This window comes from Mustela putorius, unplaced genomic scaffold, assembly GCF_011764305.1.
Source record: "Mustela putorius furo isolate JIRA1106 unplaced genomic scaffold, ASM1176430v1.1 tig00000508_pilon_pilon_pilon, whole genome shotgun sequence".
NCBI classification, from domain to species: Eukaryota; Metazoa; Chordata; class Mammalia; order Carnivora; family Mustelidae; genus Mustela; species Mustela putorius.
The window spans coordinates 3328225-3350570 of NW_025421402.1; the positions used below are offsets into that span (position 1 = coordinate 3328225).

The 22346-nt window shown below is 45.1% G+C and overlaps 2 protein-coding genes across 4 annotated transcripts in view; both read right to left on the bottom strand.

Moving 5' to 3' along the window:
• Positions 1 to 5841: 5841 nt before the first annotated feature.
• Positions 5842 to 17718, bottom strand: RABIF (RAB interacting factor). Its single transcript, XM_004756321.3, has 2 exons — positions 17414 to 17718; positions 5842 to 8403 (listed from the first exon to the last, which is right to left on the bottom strand). Exons 1-2 carry the CDS (start codon positions 17711 to 17713, stop codon positions 8158 to 8160), a joined length of 546 nt encoding a protein of 181 aa, XP_004756378.1. The 5' UTR covers positions 17714 to 17718; the 3' UTR covers positions 5842 to 8157.
• A 2473-nt stretch (positions 17719 to 20191) lies between these two features.
• KLHL12 (kelch like family member 12) overlaps positions 20192 to 22346 on the bottom strand; it is a 31527-nt gene continuing 29372 nt past the window's right edge. For all 3 annotated transcript variants that reach the window (XM_045081019.1, XM_045081020.1, XM_045081021.1), the window contains 2 exons: positions 21908 to 22094; positions 20192 to 21726 (listed from right to left, as the gene is read on the bottom strand). In XM_045081019.1, coding sequence (XP_044936954.1) covers positions 21600 to 21726; positions 21908 to 22094 — 314 coding nt within the window. In that variant the 3' untranslated portion in view covers positions 20192 to 21599. The remainder of the gene's footprint in view (positions 21727 to 21907; positions 22095 to 22346) is intronic.

Consider the following 22346-nt stretch of genomic DNA (forward strand, 5'->3'; position numbering starts at 1 on the left):
GCTAGCTGGGGCTTATATATCCCCGCCCAGCCGCCAGCCATGCCTCCTGGCGGGGCTCCCGCCCCCTCCGCGCCTCTCATTGGGCCGAGTTCCCAGCGAGGCCCGCCCCCCTCTCCGTTATTGGGCGGGCGCTTATGAAATATCCCCGCCCTAGCAGGTCATTGGGCAGTTTGTAAAGCCAAAGGGAGGGAAAGCCTTGGGGATCCGAGTCCTCCCGGACCGATCGACCCTCGTCCCCTCTTTTGGAGCGTGTGCTGGATCTGAGAGGTTGGCGCTTTGGAGAAACGCATTTGTTTCTTTGTTGCCTTAAGTCATTTTACGGGTAACGCGGCGGACCTAGTTCGAAAAGTGCATAAACCTTGGACGGTGGCGCAGACTGGAGCTCAGCAACCGCTAGAGAAGGAAAGATGCTGTGATGAGAACCAGGTGCTGAGAGCTCAAAAGGCAGCAAGGGTGGGGGAGGGTTGGACAGGCAGGTATGGGAGAGAGCATTCCAGGCGCAGGTAATTGCAATTTACCTCCCTTTCACTGCGGCAAGCGCTTCAGATCAGGTGACTCCGATTGCGAGAGAGCAGGGGGTCCAAGCTGGGTAAAGCACATTGAAGAGGACTTGTAGGGTGAACATGGATGCTACTTTGAAGAGTTTGCACATAATTCCACTGGCTGTGGAGCACCTTTGAGGGCCAGTGATTAGAAGAGTGATGTGATAAGCAGTATTTCAGGCAGTCATAGATGTTACTTCTGTATTTTTTTTTTCTCCTGGTGGTGATTTCATATATTTCCATGCGAAAGGGCATACACACATTTTCCTTCAGTTGTTTCTTAGCTGTCTGAGATGGGGTCTTCTAAATACCTAAGTGAAACAAATTAGCCCATTTCCTAGCTTGGGAGGGTTAATTGGCATTTGGTTTAATCAAATATCTGGACACCCCACAAAGATTACCTTAATATTTGTTCAGCACATTCCAGAGGAGTCTGAAGCATCTGTCACCTCCTGTTCTCACTTCCCGCTGGCAAGGCGACTGCACCCAGATTATGCCAGTCAGTCCTGGAGATTTGAATTGTTGCTTTAGGAAAATCTGCAGCTGCAATGACTTTCTGTTGATACAACTCATGAAGATTTAAAGTTACTGTGTCACTCACCAGTGTGACATCAGATCAGCTGCCCCCTGGATTCCTCCACCTGTTTCTCTATAAGACTCCAGACATATTGTTCAAAAGTGTTCTGACATGTTTTTGAGACTAAATGTTTGTCTAGGTGGCTTGGTGATTTAAATTCAGGGTGCAAAGGTTAACTTCAAACTCTGAAGTGTGTTCTTTGATCCCAACCCTTGTATTTTATGAGGCTGCTCGCTTTAAAGTGGTTATCTCTGGACAAGGGATAAGGTGAGAGAGTGTGGTTGAACATTCAAAGAGGTAATTTGAAAACCCTTGGATATACAAAGCTAAGTCATAGTTATTCATTGTCTGTCACTGGCCCAAGCAAAACAACTCAAATGTTACATCTTACTGAATGTGGGCATATCAGTGATTAAAATGAAGCGATCTGGCCATAAACTCAAAAAGCATAAACTCCACACCATCATCTCTTCCTTGCCTGGTCCTATTAGATATTCATTCTACCAGCTTTGTAGCATCTGCTGGTTCAAAATGTCCTTCCGTTTCATTATTGAATACAGTGAGTGGGCTTTACCCCCAAATAAAACTATATTTGCAACAGTAATCCTGTGTTATTTGTGGAAATGACACAAACCAACCTCTCTTGACAATGTGCTTCTTTATAGAACACAGATTAAAATCAGTTCTCTCATAAGGTGTTTGGATTTATTTTTGTCATCTAGATGACTGCAAAGCTTAGATTTTTTTTTTTTAAGATCTTATTTTACTTATTTGACACAGAGAGAGAGAGATCACAAGCAGAGAGGCAGGCAGAGAGAGAGAGGGGAAACAGGCTCCCCGCTGAGCAGAGAGCCTGATGTGGGGCTTGATCCTAGGACTCTGGGATCATGACCCAAGCTGAAGGCAGAGGCTTAACCCACTGAGCAACCCACGTGCCCCCAAAGTTTAGATTCTTTTTCTAACTTTCATCTTTTTCTCTATATTACTCCGCTGATCTCAAGCTTAGTGCCATTGCAGACATGCCATTTTTACACAGTTCTTCAGGAATTTAAGATATACTGAAGTTCAGAGGGAAAGGTCATGGTTACCTCTAAGTTTCAAACAATCTAAAGATTCCTGATAAGTCTGCATCCTTTCCTGATAGGTACTTCCTTCCTGTCCTGCCTTGCCACAAAGAATAAAATAACACTGAATTGAAAGGAAACCCACAGTCCTGTCTGGGTGAGGGAGGGACAAAGAAGATGGAGAGGCTTTGTGGGAACAAGAATATCCTGTTCAGGGCGCCTGGGTGGCTCAGTGGGTTAAGCCTCTGCCTTCGGCTCGGGTCATGATCTCCGGATCCTGGGATCCAGTCCCACATTGGGCTCTCTGCTCAGCAGGGAGCCTGCGCCCCCACCCCCTGCCTGCTTCTCTGCCTACTTGTGATCTCTGTCAAATAAATTAATAAGATCTAGGGACGCCTGGGTGGCTCAGTTGGTTAAGCGGCTGCCTTCAGCTCAGGTCATGATTCCAGCATCCTGGGATCGAGTCCCGCATCGGGCTCCTTGCTCAGCGGGAGCCTGCTTCTCCATCTGCCTCTGCCTGCCACTCTGTCGGCCTGTGCTCACTCTGACAAATAAATAAAATTTTAAAAAAAATTAATAAAATCTTAAAAAAAAAAAAGAATATCCTGTTCATCCGCTGGTGAAGAATCAAGGTAGATAGGAAGACACCAGGGCCATAGCTGACCATTCATTTTTTTTTTTTTAAAGATTTTATTTATTTATTTGTCATAGAGAGAGAAGCGAGAGCAAGCACAGGCAGACAGAGTGGCAGGCAGAGGCAGAGGGAGAAGGAGAAGCAGGCTCCCTGCCAAGCAAGGAGCCAGATGTGGGACTCGATCCCAGGATGCTGGGATCATGACCTGAGCCGAAGGCAGCCGCTTAACCAACTGAGCCACCCAGGCGTCCCCATTTTTTCTTTTTTTAAAGATTTTATTTATTTGACAGAGAGAAATCACAAGTAGGCAGAGAGGCAGGCAGAGAGAGGGGAAGGGAAGCAGGCCCCCTGCTGAGCAGAGAGCCCATGTGGGACTGGATCCCAGGACCCCGAGATCATGACCCGAGCCGAAGGCAGCGGCTCAACCCACTGAGCCACCCAAGTGCCCTGACCTATTCATTCTTTTTTTTTTTTTTTAAAGATTTTATTTATTTATTTGACAGAGAGAAATCACAAGTAGATGGAGAGGCAGGCAGAGAGAGAAAGAGAGGGAAGCAGGCTCCCCGCTGAGCAGGGAGCCCGATGTGGGACTCGATCTCAGGACTCTGAGATCATGACCTGAGCCGAAGGCAGCGGCTTAACCCACTGAGCCACCCAGGCGCCCAGACCTATTCATTCTTGAGTCAGTGCCAACATTGTAGAGGTAGTACCTGCTTTTCAAATGACTGAGTTACCTAACAACTGATGGCCACTCTAGCAAAGTTGCCGAAGTTGGGTGTGTCTGTGAGCTCGCTTTTTCCCCTATTGTCTTATCTTGAAATTCACCTACCCTGGGACTGGGGCAACTGCTCCCTAGGATGGAACCTCCTTTCCACCCAGTCCCTATTTCACATCTCATAGCAGAACCCATTTAGGACAAAGTAGGGAAGGATTGTATAAACCCACCAGGAGTTGGTCATTCTTCCCTTACTTCCTTAGGACTGTAAGTGTCCCTAGCCCACATTTAATCCCCTTACCAGTTCCCAAAGGTCATGGTTCATTCTGGCCCTATATCTGAAATAGGATGTCTGGGGTCACCAGGTCTGGATTTTGAAGGGACCCTGCTCTAATTGTTGCAGACAACTTGTCCCTGATGTGCAAAAATTAGAACCACTGATTATAACACCGTGCTTTGGGTACACAGAGTTTTGTGTCACTGGCTACTAATTACTCATCGTGAATAACATTGTTTCTATACAAGGCTAAGTGAGTTCTAAGTTTCAATAGATTTGAAGCGAACTGGGTGGATACTTCTCTTGACCTTAAATTCTGACATTTAGACACATTTTGACATATTCCAGGAATTTAATTCTCTGAACACAAGAACACCTTGGTCACAATGGAAAGATTGACAATACTGAAGTTAACACCTTTATTTTCTTACCCTGTGAAGCCTTAGATGTGGTCATGACCACATAGATGCACTCTGTGCATGATTCTGTACCACAAGTTTTCATTGTCTTTATCAAAAAGCATTGGGAAAACAACAACAGTGCTGTATCTGACCTCTAACCCACTATTATTCACTGCATCATAAATATAATTCATTGTAGGGATGGCTGGGTGGCTCAGTCTGTTAACATCTGCCTTCAACTCAGGTCATGATCCCGGGGTCCTGGGGCTGAGCTCCACACCAGGGCTCTGTGCTCAGCGGGGAGTCTGCTTCTCCCTCTCCCTCTGCTCCTTCTCTCTTGCTCTCTCTCTTAAATAAATAAAAATCTTAAAAAACAAAACCAACTTCCACTGAATTATTTTGGTTATTGGATTTTTTGAAATTCTAGAATTTATATTTTTTTCACATGTCCAGGTATCTGTTCAAATTCCCTAAATTTGTTTATCTCCTTGAACAGAGTAAGCAGTTATTTCATAGTCTGTGTTTGATAGCTCCACCATCTGTGGCTCCTGTGGGCTCCTTTCCACGGTCTCCTGTTTCACTGGTTTTCTTAATATCTTGTCTCATATGCTTGGTTCCATTTTATTGTATTCAGGATATTGTATTAGCAAAATTACTGTAGAAACAAGTCAGTTTAGAGTGATGACATTTTTTCCTCCAGAGAGAGTTTTTGTCTGCTTATGCCAATGGTTTGGGGAAATCACTACTTTGGGATCAACTTAATCTGATTTTCAAGGACTGGTATCATTGGAAGCCTAGATGCAATCTCCTGAGTGAGCCTATTTCCTACTTCTGGCTCACCCCTATTCTTGGGGTGCAAAGGACTGAGAGCCTCGACCCAATGTGAGAAACATTTACCAAGTATACCACCCCCTGACAGGCCCAGACCCCTACTTCTGGAAGGCTTTCACAGTCACCCACCAGCCTCTGACCTGCCCCTCTCCACATTGCAAATGCCCCCAACGGAAGAGTGGCCTGTAGTACTGAGCCAGGTTCTCAGGGCCACTATCTTCTCAGTGGTACTGGTCCAGTAATTCTTCAAACATATGTCAGCTCTCTGATGCATTTGGATTTTTAAAATACTTTGTCCAGCCTTTCTAGTTGCCCTCAGTGGGATGGTCATCCAAAATTACCCATCTACCATGATCAGGAACCGAGGTTACACTTAGAAGTTACCTGAGTAGGTTCACACATGGCACAGTAATGATATGGAAAATGTCATTACACTCCTGTCCGTCTTTGACTCTGTGTTAAAAGAGTTTTGCAGAAACAATTAGGCCTTGGAAAAATCAATTGCTCTCCCTAACAGGAGCTGCTGGTTTCTGTACTCCTAGCAGCGGGTTTCTATACTCACGGGTCACTTCTATCTGTGACAAAGCAGTTAATGATTTCATGAGTCTTTTCCTGAGAGCCAATGAGGGCCTATTATGCATAAGGGGAACAAAGAGGTGACATCCTCATTTTACAGGGACACTAAACGATTAATTAATTAGTTGACAGACCTCAAGAGAAACCCTAAGGTTCAGGTTTCCGCTTTCCTCTGCTTTTTCAAATTGCGTATTTTCCCCAAGGACATACAGGAATCTAATTTCTACTGTTTAAATGCATTTATTTCCAATTAAATTGCAAAGGCAGAATAACAACTTGATATTTTTGGCTCTTCGGGCAACAATATTTGGCAATTCTCTAGAAAAAAATACAAATGACCAGAAAATATATAAAAATTTAATTAAACATAAAATAAATGCAAATTAAAACAAGGAGATACTTTTTCTATTAAAGTGGCAAAATATTCTTTCAACGATAATAAATACCCAGTGTTAGGAAGGTTTCAGAGAAATGGGTGCTCATCTACGCTGCTGGAGGAGGGTGGGTTTGCACAGCTGTTTCTGAAGAATATGTGTCAATCCATGAAAACGTGCATATTTTACTTCTAATAATGTAGGAAAAAATTACAAATGTGTATTCAGATTTAACTATAAAGTCACACATTACATCACATTGTTTATAAGAAACTGGAGACAATCTAATAGTAGATTGTTTAAATAAATGATAAGACAGAAATATAATGGAATGCTAAAAACAAGGGTATTCATGGATGGTTATCTGTTAACATGGGAAGTCATTATTTTGTCAAATGGAAAAAGCAAGTCGTAAAAGAGCACAGTATGATACTGTATTTATTTTTAAAAATCATACATGTTTATATATACATTTAGAAAAACACTGAGAACCGGAGTTTCACCACACTACCAGAAGCAATCTCTGGATGGTGGAAATGTGGATTAAAAAAATGTTTATACCCATTTTTGTGTTTATCTTCAGTGAACACATGCTATTTCTGTGATTAAAAAAGGAAAGAGAAGTCAAAAATCTAATCTAAAAAAAAAAAAAAAAAAAAAAGCTTTGCTTAGGTTTTGGCTTGTGATTGAAGGGGCCATGTGCCCCTAGAGGCATCTACTTGGTTTTGTTGCTTCTGACCTGAGTGGATAATTCTCACAGTTGTTTTTCTGCAAAAATCACGGACATTTGACTGTCTAGAGAACAGTTCTCTCATTTTCAACTAGAGCTCACTGAGGCTATGACTGGGGAAGGAAGCCACCTTTCTAGATATGTTGGTTGCAAAACCGTGCCCAAGGCCCACACTTTTTAGTTGGGGAGCCCTTAGAAAAGTTCTCAGGAGAAAGAAGGCAGAAGCAAGCAGAGAACAGATATAGAAGGAGGGGCTGTAGATTGTAAGGTTTCTGTTTAGTCCTTATTTCAATTCTAGGGTCTCCTCAATCTTAGACATAGGGCTTATGCGAGGACACCTGAGACCGGGTCACAGAAATTCCTAAGATGTTATTTCAGAAGAGAAATGACAGAACCAGTGACGATCATACTGAAGGGTGAATCAGTCTGCTAACCTCGAACTGTTAGAGCAGTCCCCACAGCTATAGAGATAGTGGCATCTGGACAGAAAGTCTGTGTTCTGGGTTGGTACAAGGATTCTAAGTGAACCAAAACCACGATGAGCATGCCTGGTAGGTTCAGTAAGTGATGACTCTATCCATCAGAGAAGTCTTTCCTAAAGGAAGAGTTACCCGCACAGATAAGACAAACCTGCAAAGTCACATACAATGTGGCAAGGGTCTGTCCCTCCTATATCCTGCATCCTCCACTCTGTTTCAAAGCCAGGGCTGAGTTTTCCTTGGATTGGCTGCCAGATAGGGTTGAAAATCTCAACTTACAGGCTATCATGTAAAGAGAAATCATGGCAAGATTTGAAGGGAAAGGGGGATATATTCATCTTCACAATATAAAGTCACTATCCACCTAGAGGCTTGGCTCTAGAACATGGTATTACAGGTGTGTCCAAAGTAATGTGTTTCTTAGTAGTAGCTTAAATTCCAAAGTCTGTAAATGCTACACTTTTAAAAAGAATAAATTACTGTAGATAAAGTTAATCATACGACAAAGTCACTCTCAGACACTTGTATGCTTTCTTGAATGAGACAAAAAGGTGGCATTTCAACTATTAGCATGAGCATCAGCTGTCAGGTGTCATCTTGGCTGAAAGGCTGGAAGTTGCTCTTACAGAGCAAGAAACAAGGGAGTCCAGGGTCAGGGAGCCCAGGCGGGATGCCACAGGGATGAGAGATTTGTGGCCATGTTCCAGTGTCCTGCAACTGGGGGAAAAGGGAGATCAGGAGATGTTGGGCTGCAAAGTGAGCTACGTAGGAGGCATGCACTTGAGGCTTTAAGGAAGCGGGGTGAGCCCTATGCATGTTCAGCTGGACATGTCGATACTCATCATTTACATCAGTACAGAGAAGGCGGCGCCAGAGCAAGTACACCAGCTTACATGCCAGTTCTCGAGGGGAGTAGCTTTTATAGTCGCGGCTGGAGCTGCGTCCCCCTCCCCTCAGTTACTCATGGGAAACCCGTTCCAAGGCCACATAGAAACTGTTCTTGTCATCCAGGCAATGCCAGCCAATTGGTCCGATTTCACAGTCTGCGCACACCAGGAACTTGATGTTGCCCACGTCCTTGGTGAAGCCCACGTTCTCAAAGATGAACATGTCATCAACCAGCCAGTGCTCCTGGAGGAGATCGCCATCAGGATTGCTGCCGTCAGCCAGAGCGGGCTTCTTTCTCATGGAGGGAAGGAAAAGCTGCAGTGGAAGAGAACACAAGCAATTCGCAAGCTGATTGGCCCAGGCCCATCATCACCCCATTCTGCTGATACTTCACATGCTCCCTGGCAGTTTCTTGGAATGAAAACGAAACGAGCAGCCCAATCACTAAGTTATGGACCAGGATGTTGGGTGGCTCTTCTGTTGCCTCTAGTCCATGCCTGGATTTCTTAAGACAAATGAAAGATGTAATGTGCTGCTGTCATGTGGCTTTACTGCTGTCCTCACCGTGGTCTGTAAGGCCCTGCCTGTTCTTAACCTCCATCTAGGCCAGCCACACTGGCCTTCTTGCCTTGCCTTACCTTCTGCAGAATGGGTGAGTGTGCTCTGCCCTCCGATCTTGGCAAGGCTGGCTCCATGATATTCAGCTCAAATACAACCTCTTCAAGGAGGCCTTCTCTGACCAAACAATCTCAGGTAGCTTCCCATACTGCCCACTGTATTTTATTTTTGAAAATACCTTTCCTGAGGTATAATTGAAACATACATGGCACATACTTGAAGTGTATAATTTGATTCATTTTGGCCCATGCAAATACTAATAAACCATTACCAGCAAGATGACAACTGTATTTGTCACCCCCAAAAGCTTCCTTATGCCACTACCTCTTTATTGCATATCATTCTCTGAAATTACTAATTTATTGGCTTAGCTATTGACCATGGGTCTCCCTCCACTAGAATGTAGGCCCCAGGAAAGCAAGGAACTCACCTTTCCCGTTCACTATTATAACCCCGGTGCCCAGAATAATAATGGATACAGAGCAGGAACTCAAATATTTATCAAAAGAATAAATACAGGATATCTGGCTTTGCTATATTCTAATAGTGTTATGTATATGCTGGATTTATCTTACAAAAAGAGCACTAAAAAGGAAAATCTACTTCTAGAATTTGGAATATCATACCAAGGATCTTTGAACCCATTAATCAACATGCCTTCCTGATCATTAGGACAAAGCTTCACGCACATACACAACCTTTAATTTTTTCCCTATGGTTACTTTATACAGCTTTAGCTGCCCCAGCGTACACGAAGACACAATGCCAGCAAAGCTTGTTACCCCTCTGCCCCTCATCATTATGGCTGCTGCCAGTGCACTCATTTTCCACCCCAGGGTACAGTTCTACTGCATCCCCAAACTCGAACAGGATGGCCTCAGTGAGCTAGTCTGACATTAGCAAGCAGAATAAAAGCAAAAAACATTTTTTTAAATTAAAAAAACAACAACAACAACAAACTGCACTTACATTAGTCCAAAAGAGGCAAATGCTTTGGGTCAGATGAACAAGCCTCTTCCGAACGCTATAGTTAGGGAACCACAGAGCTCCTGGTCTGTATTCAATACCCTGGAGTTTGCACCTCTGAAGTCTGGACCAGATTCTGGCCAGTGGCTGTCCCTAATGGGGAGGAGGGAGCACTGAAAGGAGGAGGGAGCACGGATCCAGAACATTTCTACTCCCCATCTTCCCAGCACTTGGCTTATGAGCACAGGTATCTGTGCACTACCCTAGAGGTGTGTCACCTGATACAGCATTTGAGGATGTCACAAAATAGGAGAGTCCCTCCTCCTCTTACACTGTCATTCCAGTTGCCCTTTTCACCTCATCTGATGTTTAAATGAGTCCCCAATGCTTTGTTTTACCCTAAGTGAAAATGGGAACAGGCAGAAGCGAAGAGGAATAAAAATTCAGGGACGGGGAAACCTGGGTTCCAATCCTAGCTCTAGCTCTCTGTGGGCCTAAACTTCCCTACAAGTATTTCTGGCCTTTAGTGTAGGTATAAAAGCAACATCTTAACTAAACAGAAGGCGAGTGAAACTTGAAGGGGAGAAAAATCAAAGACTGTTTAAACGTTAGTTTAAAAAGTGTCTAACAAAGGAGCACCAGCTTCCCTCCCACAATTTTTTGTTTATTTTTTTATAATCCCAAACACCTCTGCAGTCCCTTTTGAGTAGTGATTTTTTAATTTCTTCTTTATTTTTTTTTTAAGATTTTATTTATTTATTTGACAGACAAAGATCACAAGTAGGCAGAGAGGCAGGCAGGGAGGGAAGAGGAAGCAGGTTCCCTGCCAAGCAGAGAGCCCAATGCGGGGCTCGATCCCAGACCCTGGGACCATGACCTGAGCTGAAGGCAGAGGTTTTAACCCACTGAGCCGCCCAGGTACCCCCAAGTAGTGATTTAAAAAAAAATTTTTTTCTTAAAAAAGATTTTATTTATTTGACAGAGACAGACACAGTGAGAGAGGGAATAGAGAAGCAGGCTTCCCGCAGGAAGCCTGATGTGGGGTTTGAACCCAGGACCCTGGGATCATGACCATGAGCCAAAAGCAGATGCTTAATGATTGAGCCACACAGGCTCCCCTCTTTTGAGTAGAGATTTTAAAGGAAATACTATTAATCATTCATTCAAGGAGTCAAACTGGGTCCTGTTCCCTTTCTTTCTCAACATTCCCATTTTTATTTAAATCCTTTAAGTCAGATCCACAAGACTAGACTTGTTTATGTGTACGTTGTATACGTATCTGTGTGGATCCCAACCCATTCTCTGCAGAGCTCAGGGCTACTGCAGGGTCAAGTTCTGGGATCTAACATTTGGAATACAATTAGGCCTTCTAGACAGACCACTGGGGTGGAAATCAAGATATTACTATATAATTTGAGGCTGCTAACTCAGCTGGTTGGGGGCCAAAGTCGCCAGTTCCCTCCCTGACCAGGTGGGTTAGCTGCTCAAGACCCTAGCCAGTACCCTAATCCTGGACCACCTCTTCAAAGAGATGTAGAATGTCCCACCTCAGGAAGTGAGAGTATCAGCAGAACTCCTTTTGCTTTTTCAAGAACTGCTAACAGGGGAGCCTGGACACCTCAGTTAAGAGTCTACCTTTGGCTCAGGTGATGATCCCAGGATTCTGGGATCAAGCCCCACCTCAGGCTCCCTGATCAGTCTGCTTGTCTCTCTCCTTCTGCCCTTCTCTCTGCTCATGTGCTCTATCTCCCAAATAAATAAAATCCTTTTTAAAAGAGAGAGGGGCACCTGGGTGGCTCAGTGGATTAAAGCCTCTGTCTTCAGCTCAGGTCATGATCCCAGGGTCCTGGGATCGAGCCCTGCACTGGGCTCCCTGCTTGGCAGGGAGCCTGCTTCTCCCCCCCTCTCTGCCTGCCTCTCTGCCTAATTGTGATCTCTGTCTGCCAAATAAATAAAAATAAAATCAAAAAAAAAAAAAAAAAGAGAGAGAGAGAGAGAGAAGAGCACAAGCAGGGGGAGCAGCAGGCAAATCTTTGAAAAGGGAAAAAAAAACTGTTTAAGTACCCTTTCATTTCATTAATTTTTAAGATTTTATTTATTTGGCAGACAGAGATCACAAGTAGGCAGAGAGGCACGCAGAGAGAGGAAGGGAAGCAGGCTCCCTACTGAGCAGAGAGCCCATTGCAGGGCTTGATCCCTGGACCCTGGGATCATGACTTGAGCCGAAGGCAGAGGCTTAACCCACTGAGCCACCCAGGTACCACCCAGGTACACCCAGGTACGCAGGTAAGTACTCTTTTAAAAATTCTTTCTCTTTGTAAAAATCCATTCTCATGGTAGAAAACTTGGCAAGCATGCTACATACAATATAGATGAAAATAAAAACTGTTACAATACAGAGTAAACTTCTGGTAACTTTTTTGAAATTTTCTCCCTTCTGCATTTGTGGTGGTTTTAAAACGTGCACAAATTCTTTGACAATCCTTCCACCAGGAGGCGGAGTCTATGCCTCTCTCCCTGAGCATGGGCGGCCCGCTGTGCCAGTTCTGATTAAGTCAAGTGTGAGAGAGGTGACAGGCTAGCTTAGAAAAGGCCAGGCTGCTTTTGGCGGTTTCTGTGGGAACACTTGCTCTGGGAGCCTTCAGCTTCTATGTAAGAACTGCAGCTTCTGAGGACCCCATGGGGAGAGAGGCCCCTGGAACCTGTCCCAGTGCTTAGGTGTGTGAGTCTTCCCAGGCCACATGAGGGAGGGAGCGTTTCAGATGACCCTTCTGACTGCACATGAAAGACCCCAAATGAGAACCGTCTAGCTAGGCTCAGTCAACTCCCCAAACTGTAAGGCAAAATAAATGTTAATAATTTAAATCACCAGCCTTGGGTGGTTTTGTTACGTAGCAACAGAGAACCAGAATATTGCCTAACATAGTTGAGATGCATGTTCCATTCTAATTCCTAATTTTTTGTGATCAACTATATATACATACCATAAAACTTAGCAATTTTAAAAAAGACTGTATTTATTTCAGAGAGAAAGAGAGACCAAGCGTGAGCAGGAGAATGGGGAAGAGGGACAAAGAGAATCTTCAAGCAGGCTCCCTGTTGAGCGTGGAGGCTGATGGGGGTTGGGGATGGGGTTTCCCAGGACCTTGAGATCATGACCTGAGCCAAAATCAAGAGTCAGACGCTCAGAGCTCAACCAACTGAACCATCCAGGCGCCCCTAAAACTTACTGTTTAAGTCATGTTTTAGTGTGTGGTTTAGTGCCATTAAATATCATATATGTTGTTATTGTAACCATCACCCCATCCATCTCTAGAATTTTTTCATGTTCCCGAACTGGCACTTGGTACCCATTAAACACCAACTCCCCATTTTCCAGTCCATGGCAACCACTGCTGTGCTTTTTGTTTCTGTGAATCTGACTACCCTTGGTACCTTGTAAGAGTGGGATCATACAGTAGTTCTTTTTGTGACTAGCTTATTTCACTTAGCCTAATATCCTGATTTTTAAAATGTTTAATCAGTTTTAAAGTTTTATTAAGGTAATTATAGGTTCACATGTAGTGAATAAATAATACAAAGACATATATACTATTTCTATTTAAGAAACAATACAGAAATTCCATGTACCCTCTTTTTGGTAATACAGTTTCCCCAGATGGTAATATTTTGCAAAACCAGAGTATAAAATCACAACCAGGACATCAACACGGATACACTCCGCTGCTTTCATTCAGATGTCCCCAGTTTACTTGGACTCCTTTCTGTGTGAAATGTGTGTATATAGAGTTCTGTCAATTTTACCCTGGGTAAGTTCGTGTCTCCGCCACCACAGTCAAGACACCAGCAGGAGGATCCTTCTCGTCACCTTTTTAACCAGACTTACCAAAGCCCCCGGCCCCCTTTCCTAACCCCGGCAATCACTCGCCTGCTCTCCATTTCTAAAACTCAAAAGCGGCACAGAAATGGAATCATATAGTATGTAATATTTGAGGACTGGCTTTTTTCACTCAGCAGAATTCCCTGGAGATGCGTCCAAGTTGTATGCGTACTAGGTCACTCCACTGTAGTTCACTCCAACGGATGGCTGACCAGTCTCTTTAGTCATTCCTCTGTTGAAGGACACCTGGGCTGTTTCCAGCTGGGGGATATTATGAGTAAAGGAGCAATAGACGGTCCATGTACAGGTTTTTGTGTGAACATAGGTTTTCATTTCCCCAGGATACAGGTCCCACAGTGTACTGGCTGGGTCGTGGATTAAGGACGTGTTTTGCCTCAGAAGAAAGTGCTCTTCGGTGCGCTCTCAGGTCCTCTGCTCTCATGTTCTTCACCAGACACCGCTCTGTACCTCCTCTCTCTGAGTTAATCCTCCACTGCCCACTCCTGCCATCAATCTCCCGCCCCCAAAAATGGAACAAGGGAAATCACCCTCTTCTCTTATAACATCATCACTCTTTCCTACCTTCTCAAACTTTGGTGAGTGTTTCCCCTCTCTTTGTCTTCAAAGAAATAAGGCTCTTGGCCGAGGACAGCGCCACTGACTCCTGGGTGCTGCCCATTCTCTTGACACTCCTCCTACTTCTGGATGGGGAATGGGAACCAGTGCTCTTCTTGCTTCCAAATTATTACTCCTACATCCTCACATCCACCTTTGCTCCTTTTTAAGGTTTCTGCCATTTGGTGACCTGTCATGGTCATCTGAGGTGGCCTCATCACCCTGTAGTATCCACAGCTGACTGGCACCTGGCTTAGTTTCCAAAAAGGAAACTTTTTGATTCCACATCCTACCCTCACTGATGGGCTTCTACCCCGCAAGGGGATGAGTCCTTCCCAGAGCTCCCTCACCTCCTCTATTCCAATCCCCTCAACTCCATCTGGCCTCATTTCTTGCCAGTTTATTACATCCTGTGTTCTGGCCAAGTTTTAGTTCTTCAAACATACCATACTTCCTCTAACAACAGCGAAACATCACACTGCTGTTCCCTCCACCTCTGTTCAGCTTCATTATAATTTCCTCTGTCATCAACTTTAGATAAGATTTCAAGAAGTACCAAATTCAAGGGTATGAACATTTTATTTTTTATTTTTATTATTTATTTATTTATTTATTTTCAAAGATTTTATTTATTTGTCAGAGAGAGAGAGGGAGAGCAAGCGAGCACAGGCAGACAGGATGGCAGGCAGAGGCAGAGGGAGAAGTAGGCTCCCTGCTCGGCGGGGAGCCCGATGTGGGACTCGATCCCAGGACGCTGGGATCATGACCTGAGCCGAAGGCAGCTGCTTAACCAGCTGAGCCACCCAGGCGTCCCAAGGGTATGAACATTATATATGTAAAACCGAACCAGTTATAGGGGCACCTGGGTGCCTCAGTTGGTTAAGCGGCTGCCTTCAGCTTGGGTTGTGGTCCTAGGGTCCTGGATCGAGCCACACGGCAGGCTCCTTGTACAGCAGGGCGCCTGCTTCTCCCTCTGCCCCCTGCTCCCCCTGCTTGTGCTTGCTTTCTGCCCTCCAAATAAATTAATAAAATCTTAAAAAAAAAAGATAAAAAAAAGATTTTATTTATTTATTTGATAGAGAAAGATCACAAGTAGTCAGAGAGACAGTGTGGGGGGGGTGCGGGCTCCCCACTGAGCAGAGAGCCCAATGTGGGCCTCGATCCCAGGACCCTGAGCAGAAGGCAGAGGCTTAACGCACTGAGCCACTCAGGCGCCCAAAATAAATAAAATCTTAAACAGTTAAAGGACTTACAAAGAATACAGATTGCACCAAATAAATAAGTAAAATAAAACAGTAAATAAAATATTAAAAAAATAGATAAGATCTTAAAACAAACCCAAAAGTAATAGGACTTACAAAGAACATATGCTGCACCAACAGTGGCATACTCTCCCTGCCAACTCATTATTTACACTGGGCTAATAGCTTTTGTTCACTAATTTATTTAAATCCAATTATCTATTATCTTATGTGCACAGTGTTTCTTTTTTTTTCTTTGAAGATTTTATTTATTTATTTGACAGAGAAATCACAAGTAGGCAGAGAGGCAGACAGAGAAAGAGGGGGAAGGAGGCACCCGGCTGAGCAGAGCGCCTGATGTGGGGCTCAGTCCCAGGACCCTGAGATTATGACCTGATCGGAAGGCAGAGGCTTAACCCACAGAGCCACCCAAGTGCCCTTATGTGCCCAGTCTTAAGAGTAGGAGATACGCAGGTGGGTAAGATACAGGACCTCACAGGCTAGTGGTACAAACGACCACGATTGTTGGTAATGATTTTGTAAACTCAACTGGGATTACACAAGCGAATGAGCTTTGTAGTCTAGGAAATGGTTTCTCAATCTTGGTACTAATGACATTCTGGGATGGAGAATTCTTTGTTGTGGGGCCAGGTGGAGGGAGGTTGGTGTCTTAGGCTTTGCAGGATGCTTGGCAGCATTTCTGGTTTCTCAGTACTAGCTGCCAGTATCACCCAGTTATAGACTGAGTGTGCCCCCGCCCCCCCAATTCTTATGTTGATACCTAACTCCCAGTGCGTTAGGTCATGAGGGTAGAGCATATTTTTTTTTTTTTTTAAAGATTTTATTTATTTATTTGACAGAGACAGAGATCACAAATAGGCAGAGAGACAGACAGAGAGAGAGATGAGGAGAAGCAGGTTCCCTGCCAAGCAGAGAGCCCCATGCGGGACTCGATCCCAGGCCCCTGGGATCATGACCTGAGCCGAAGGCAGAGGCCTAACCCACTGAGCCACCCAGGCGCCCCGGGTAGAGCATATTTTTAGGAACAATTCTGAGTGACAGAATGAGCTGGAATGAGATTATACTTTGCACTTTCCTGTGGGTATGCTACACCTCAATAAAAATTTACCAAAATACAAAAACTGTTTTCAGCGTTCCCCTTTGGGGGGTGATGGCAGTATGAACAGTTTACAATTGGTAACTTGAAGAAAAGATTAAAACAGAAATTAAATCTTCCTTCAAAACTGACTTGAGGGACGCCTGGGTGGCTCAGTTGGTTAAGCAGCTGCCTTGGGCTCAGGTCATGATCCCGGCATCCTGGGATCGAGTCCCACATCGGGCTCCTTGCTCAGCAGGGAGCCTGCTTCTCCCTCTGCCTCTGCCTGCCATTCTGTCTGCCTGTGCTCGCTCTCTACCCCCCACCCCCCCGATAAATAAATAAAATAAAAAACAAAAACAAAAAAACTGACTTTGAGGTGTCCATCCCACCTGAAACAGGATTCGCGTGGGAAACTTGCGTTCCACCCAGTACCCTGGTAAAGCGTGTAGGTCACGGGAGGCATCTGCCACATTCCCCACACTGAAGTTGTTTCGGGAGCTCCCCTGGAGCCGAGAGGCCGCCCGACGTCAGGAAGAGCGGCGGTGCGGCGCCGTGCGGGCCGAGAGTGCCGGTACACCGGGCGCCATCGGGCCGCTTGGCAGCGTGTGTCCCGGCGCGCCGGACCCTCGGAAGCCGGCGAGCTCGGCTCAGCCCCGCACCACACCGCACGGCACGCGGAGCAGCAGCGTCCACACCTAGCGCCGGGCTGGGGCCCGGGGTCGGTCGTCCCGGGAGACCGGCTCCGGGCTGCGCTCCTGCCGCAACTCCGGCGCGGACAGCCTCGGGCGGAGCCGGGCCGCGACTAGGGGCGCGGTCTCCGGAAACGCGCGCGGGGACCGGGACTCCAGCCGCCGCGGCCCCTGTGAAGACGTGCGGGTGTGAGCGGCCTCCAACCTGCCTCCCTACCTGTCGGCGGGAGAAGAGAGCGGTTCCTGGCTGCAGCACCCGGGAGCCACAGCGTTGGCACAGCACCGCCTTCCGGTTTCGGCCCTCGGCTGACACTAAGTCGTTCAGCGGCTCGGCTGGTTCCATCGCCGCTACCGCCACGGCTCCCTCGGCCACGGCCGCGCAGGCGCTGTCTCTGCGGGATCTTTCGGAACTGCGCTGGCGCGGCTTTCCGAGACGGGGCGGGGAGCGTGCGGCCACTCCCGCTCTGCGCAGGCGTCCGCTGCCCTCGCCCTGGATTCTACTGCGCAAGCGCCCCATTCATCGCTTAACCTGAGTGGTGAGGTGTCCGCTGGCTTTGTGACAGGGTCACCTACTTCCTGGGACGTGACAAATCCTCTTCATACTCACCTGGTCACCGGCCTTCCCTTATTATTGAGTAAAACCCGGATAGGTAATTCACTAAAGTTGACCAAATCTTTGTTTACAGAAATTTAAATTTAGTCCTAGGAACGAATGGGGATGTTTCTGGAGGCGATGTGAAGGGAATCCGGGTCACACTACCTACCCATCAGCAAGTCTTATCCACATTAGTTCATTCAGTAAGAGACTATTTAGAGGGACATGTACCTTTTTGGTGTTGGAAAAAGATGCCTCGAAGCTTTAATTGCTGGTCTCTGTTCTGATCATACTGTTTACTATGTGGCAAAACACCGTGTTGATACGCTTTAGAAACCAATCTATTGAATTATCACAATTTCCGTATGGGGTTGTCACTAATTACTCTCAGTGCAGAACTGAGAAAGGTAAAGATCAGAAAAAGCCACTGCTCTTGGTGATTACACTATACTTTCCTGTTCCATTTGATTAGATCTCTAGCTTGCCCCCCGTTTTAGTGCATTAGGCCATGGATATCCTGAAATGTCAAGGGAAGGAGAATATGAAGGAACTAAGCTATTGATTTTAGGTAACATCTAATCTACTACCTACCACCACCATCTGCCTGTTTTTCTTCTTCCTCTTTGTCCTTCAGTAATTCAACATTTAGTGAGTCGTTCTGTAATATAATTACACCCTGACAATACAATGGTAATAGGGACCCTATATTTGAGAACAGGAAGTCATACTCCAAACTAATGATATGTGATAAAGACTACTATGGGAACAAAGTAAATGGAAGCCAGGATTAGGGAATAATCCTCACCTGGAGAGTCAGAAAGGCTTTTCCTAGGTGACATTTGAATAAGGCATCTGAATGTGACTAGGATTTTTTTTTTTTAAAGATTATTTCAGATAGAACAACAGCAGCATACACAGTTGAGAACAAATGTAAGAATGGTTAGTAGTTCACTGAACTACCTATACCTACGGGAAGAAAGAATAGTAGAGGGAAGTAAGATCAGAATGGTAGAGCAGGCCCAGAGCACCATGGGTCTAAAGTCACGTGAAGGAATTTGAATTTTTTTTTTTAAGATTTTATTTATTTTTTGACAGATCACAAGCAGGCAGAGAGAGATGGGGAAGCAGGCTCCCTGCTGAGCAGAGCGCCCAATGCAGACTCGATCCCAGGACCCTGAGGATCATGACGTGAGCCAAAGGCAGAGGCTTTAACCCACTGAGCCACCCAGGCACCCCCGGAATTTGATCTTTGTAATATGGGCAATGCGAATCAATAGAATTTTGGGCTAGGAATAATTTTGATATTCTCTGAAAATTTGCTGTATGTTAGGTATTGTAATGATCCTAGTTGTACTTTAGGAAGATCACTGATGACAAAATGGAGGGGTTCTAGACTGGAAGAGTATAGGTAAAACTATCAAGAGGCTATTATTCCAGGAGTCTGGGCAAGAGATATAGGTCTGAACTATGCAGTAGCAGAGGGAATACATATATAGGAATGTATTTGGAACTTTAAAAGATAAAATCATGTAATTTAGAAATGCACTGGATGTCTGTATTGTAATAGGGGTGATACAAGATAAATGATAGATTTCTGAGACAGGATAACTAAGTGGCTGGCTGCCATCTAAGAGAGCTAGAAAAACAAGAACCACCCCTAAATTAGGGGTACCTCTGTACACGCATGAGCAAAGCTTGTAAGACTGGGAGGAGTGGAAAGAGAGCAAAGAGTTTCAGTTTCTGCAGAATATTCAGTTATGGATGCCATATATGAATGATTTGGGAATTTGGTCTGAAACTCACAAAAGTCAGCAGTAAAGATAGCCATCGGTTCTTTACCCCCTCACTTCCCTGCCTCCCCTGGATCTCTTCCTGATAGGAGGAGTCACATGTTTCATAGCTGTGGTCTGATCAGCAGGCGCAATCCATCTGCTGAGGAAAGGTTGGCAGGCTCCTTTACAGAAAATAACTTCCTCTTTGGCTCCCCCTTCCCTTTTCTCTGGAAATATCAGGATTTTTTGCAGTGTTGCAGGACAGGCCTTCCGGATAGCTGTTTACGTCACGTGACATAACTCTAAGCGAAGAGTGAATAAAATCCTAAAGTCAAGAGGGTATGTACTAAATGAGCTCAAAATTGAGTCCTCTTTATTCTGTTTGGCTTTCATGTAAACTCCAAGTGTGAGAGGAGTCGATACCTATGCCATTTTTATATAAATATTTTACCCACAAGGATAAAGGGATAGGCTACCTCTTACCCATGTCTAACAGAGAAACACAGAAGAGCTACTTGGCTAACATGTAAGGTGAATGGGAAGAAGAGAAAGGACATACAGCTGATCGCCTGCTCCCCCCAAATATCTGCAAGACAGTGCTGGTTAGCCATAAACTCTCTTACAGGCATTTGAGACAACTGATTTTTAATATTTTCTTAAAAAAATACAAAGGAAATGAACTCTTGAGGTCAATACAACTCAGGGGAAGAGGACAAAATGAAATTTTGGAATAAAGGGAAAGTGCATCCTTGTTTAGGTTATCACATCCCCAACACTCCCAATACCCACAAAATCAAGAATTTCACTCCAAAACACAGGGGAGCCTTGCATGGTGGCTCAGAAATGGCGATACCAAGTACTGGAACTAACAAAAGGATTTTGGTTGTTCTTGATTATTCTGTCCTGGGATGAGTAAAATCCACTCTAAGGACAGGTGAGGGAACCTTCTAGTAGGAAAAGCACTCATTGTACCAAACACAGCAGTAAAAAAGCACTCCTCAGCAGGAGTGTGCCCTTAAAAGAAACGGGGCTGTAATCAGGCAGCTGCATTTGTATGCTGCTCAAATCCTCAAATAAATAGTAACAAAGTATAATAGTGTAGTAGTATTTGATTCAACACAGAAAGAGTGTCTCACCCCCTCAGGGCAAACCATGCCATGGATAGGCGAGCCCTGGCAGGAAATAAGACGATTGTAAAATCACAGGTACTTCTAGTTTGTTCCCAGGCATACCGAACTCCCACATTTATTCCCTATCTGTTCACCCCAACATTTGTTCACTCTTATTCTGTCAGTCTCCAGTGCCAAGATGCACACCATTCTAGTTCAGAAAGACCATGGGGAAATAAAAAGATCCTTCCAATAATACACCCTTGTAAGTCTTCCAGGTTATACTTCAGTGGTGTTCTAGGTTCATTCACATTCCATTAAATTCCATTGACTTCCCTTACTCTAAACCCAGTCCTGATATACCAACCCGGTCCCTTAAGGGAGTGCCAGGTCTCTCCCCAAGCCCTCCAGATTTTGACAGGGGGCTTTTCCCTTTGTTATTCTCCGGAATGGAATTGTGTTGCCCCTAGCTACTGTAGACTAGGAAAGATATTCTTGGAAAACAAGACTTGGGTTTTACCCAGCTTACTCAAGTTCGTATCCTCCCAATCATCTACACGCTGGATACTGCCCACATCTAGTAGGTCACACTCACCGTCCTTCTCTGCAATACATGAGGCACAACAGACACAGATTCTCCTGAGCACACGAGAGTGCTCTCTACACCAGAAGGGGAGGTGATCTGGCCTCTCAGATCCATTCGGTGTGCACGGTCTTCCCTTGAGTGTCTGTTACCCACCCTCCTCAGGGACAACTACCAGTGCAAGGCGGAGTGTGTGTCAAGTAAGTACAATCATCACTGCGCTGGTGCTTGTAATCATCCTGTGCACACAGTGAGAAATAGATATTCTGGAAAGGATCCTTGACTCTCCCATAAACTGTCCCCCTTGGACTGGTCACTAGCTCTGGATGGTGCTCCAACAGTGGTCACTTCTCACGAAGAACACACACGCCAGCATCACAGCGCTGGGTTCCCATGGATGTCACTACTTCCCAGTTGTCGATGATAGGGTCATAGCACTCAATGCTACTCAGCAGGGAATTCCCATCATATCTGAGTGGGGAAGAAGCAAAAGAAGAAAATAAACTTTCTCTTCCTTTCCATACAGTCCTACATTAAAGGCTGCCACTGGAGAGATCTCCCCCAACCTAAAGTCTGTCTTGATCCAAGGATTTGGATTGGATCACTTGGTCCTGGATGCATGACGACTTTAGTCTGGCTTCCAAATCCTTACCCTGCAATAGCATAAAGTCTCCCTCGAAGCACCGTGGCCCCTACATAGCATCGTGGAGTGGTCATACTAGTGACAGTTGTCCAGGAATCGGTGCGAATGTTGTATGCTTCCACAGAAGAAAGGTGGGCTGTACCATCAAATCCCCCTACCACATAAATATGGTCATTCAGCAGGGCTACTCCTGCACCTGGGGGAAAAAAAGGCATAGCAAGTGAATACTACTAACCTTAGGATCAGAATTCTAAAAAAACATGATCACTAATGGCTAGCTAAACTCTAAGGTAGTTGAGGGATGTGGACTAGGGCCAGACAGGCCTAGAATTATCTAGTTGTCTTTATTATCACTATACAGGGATAATAAAGATAGTGATAAGATAGGCAAAGAGGAGAACAGAACCTCACTCCTTTTACTCTTAAGTGTATAGTGAAGAAAGAACTT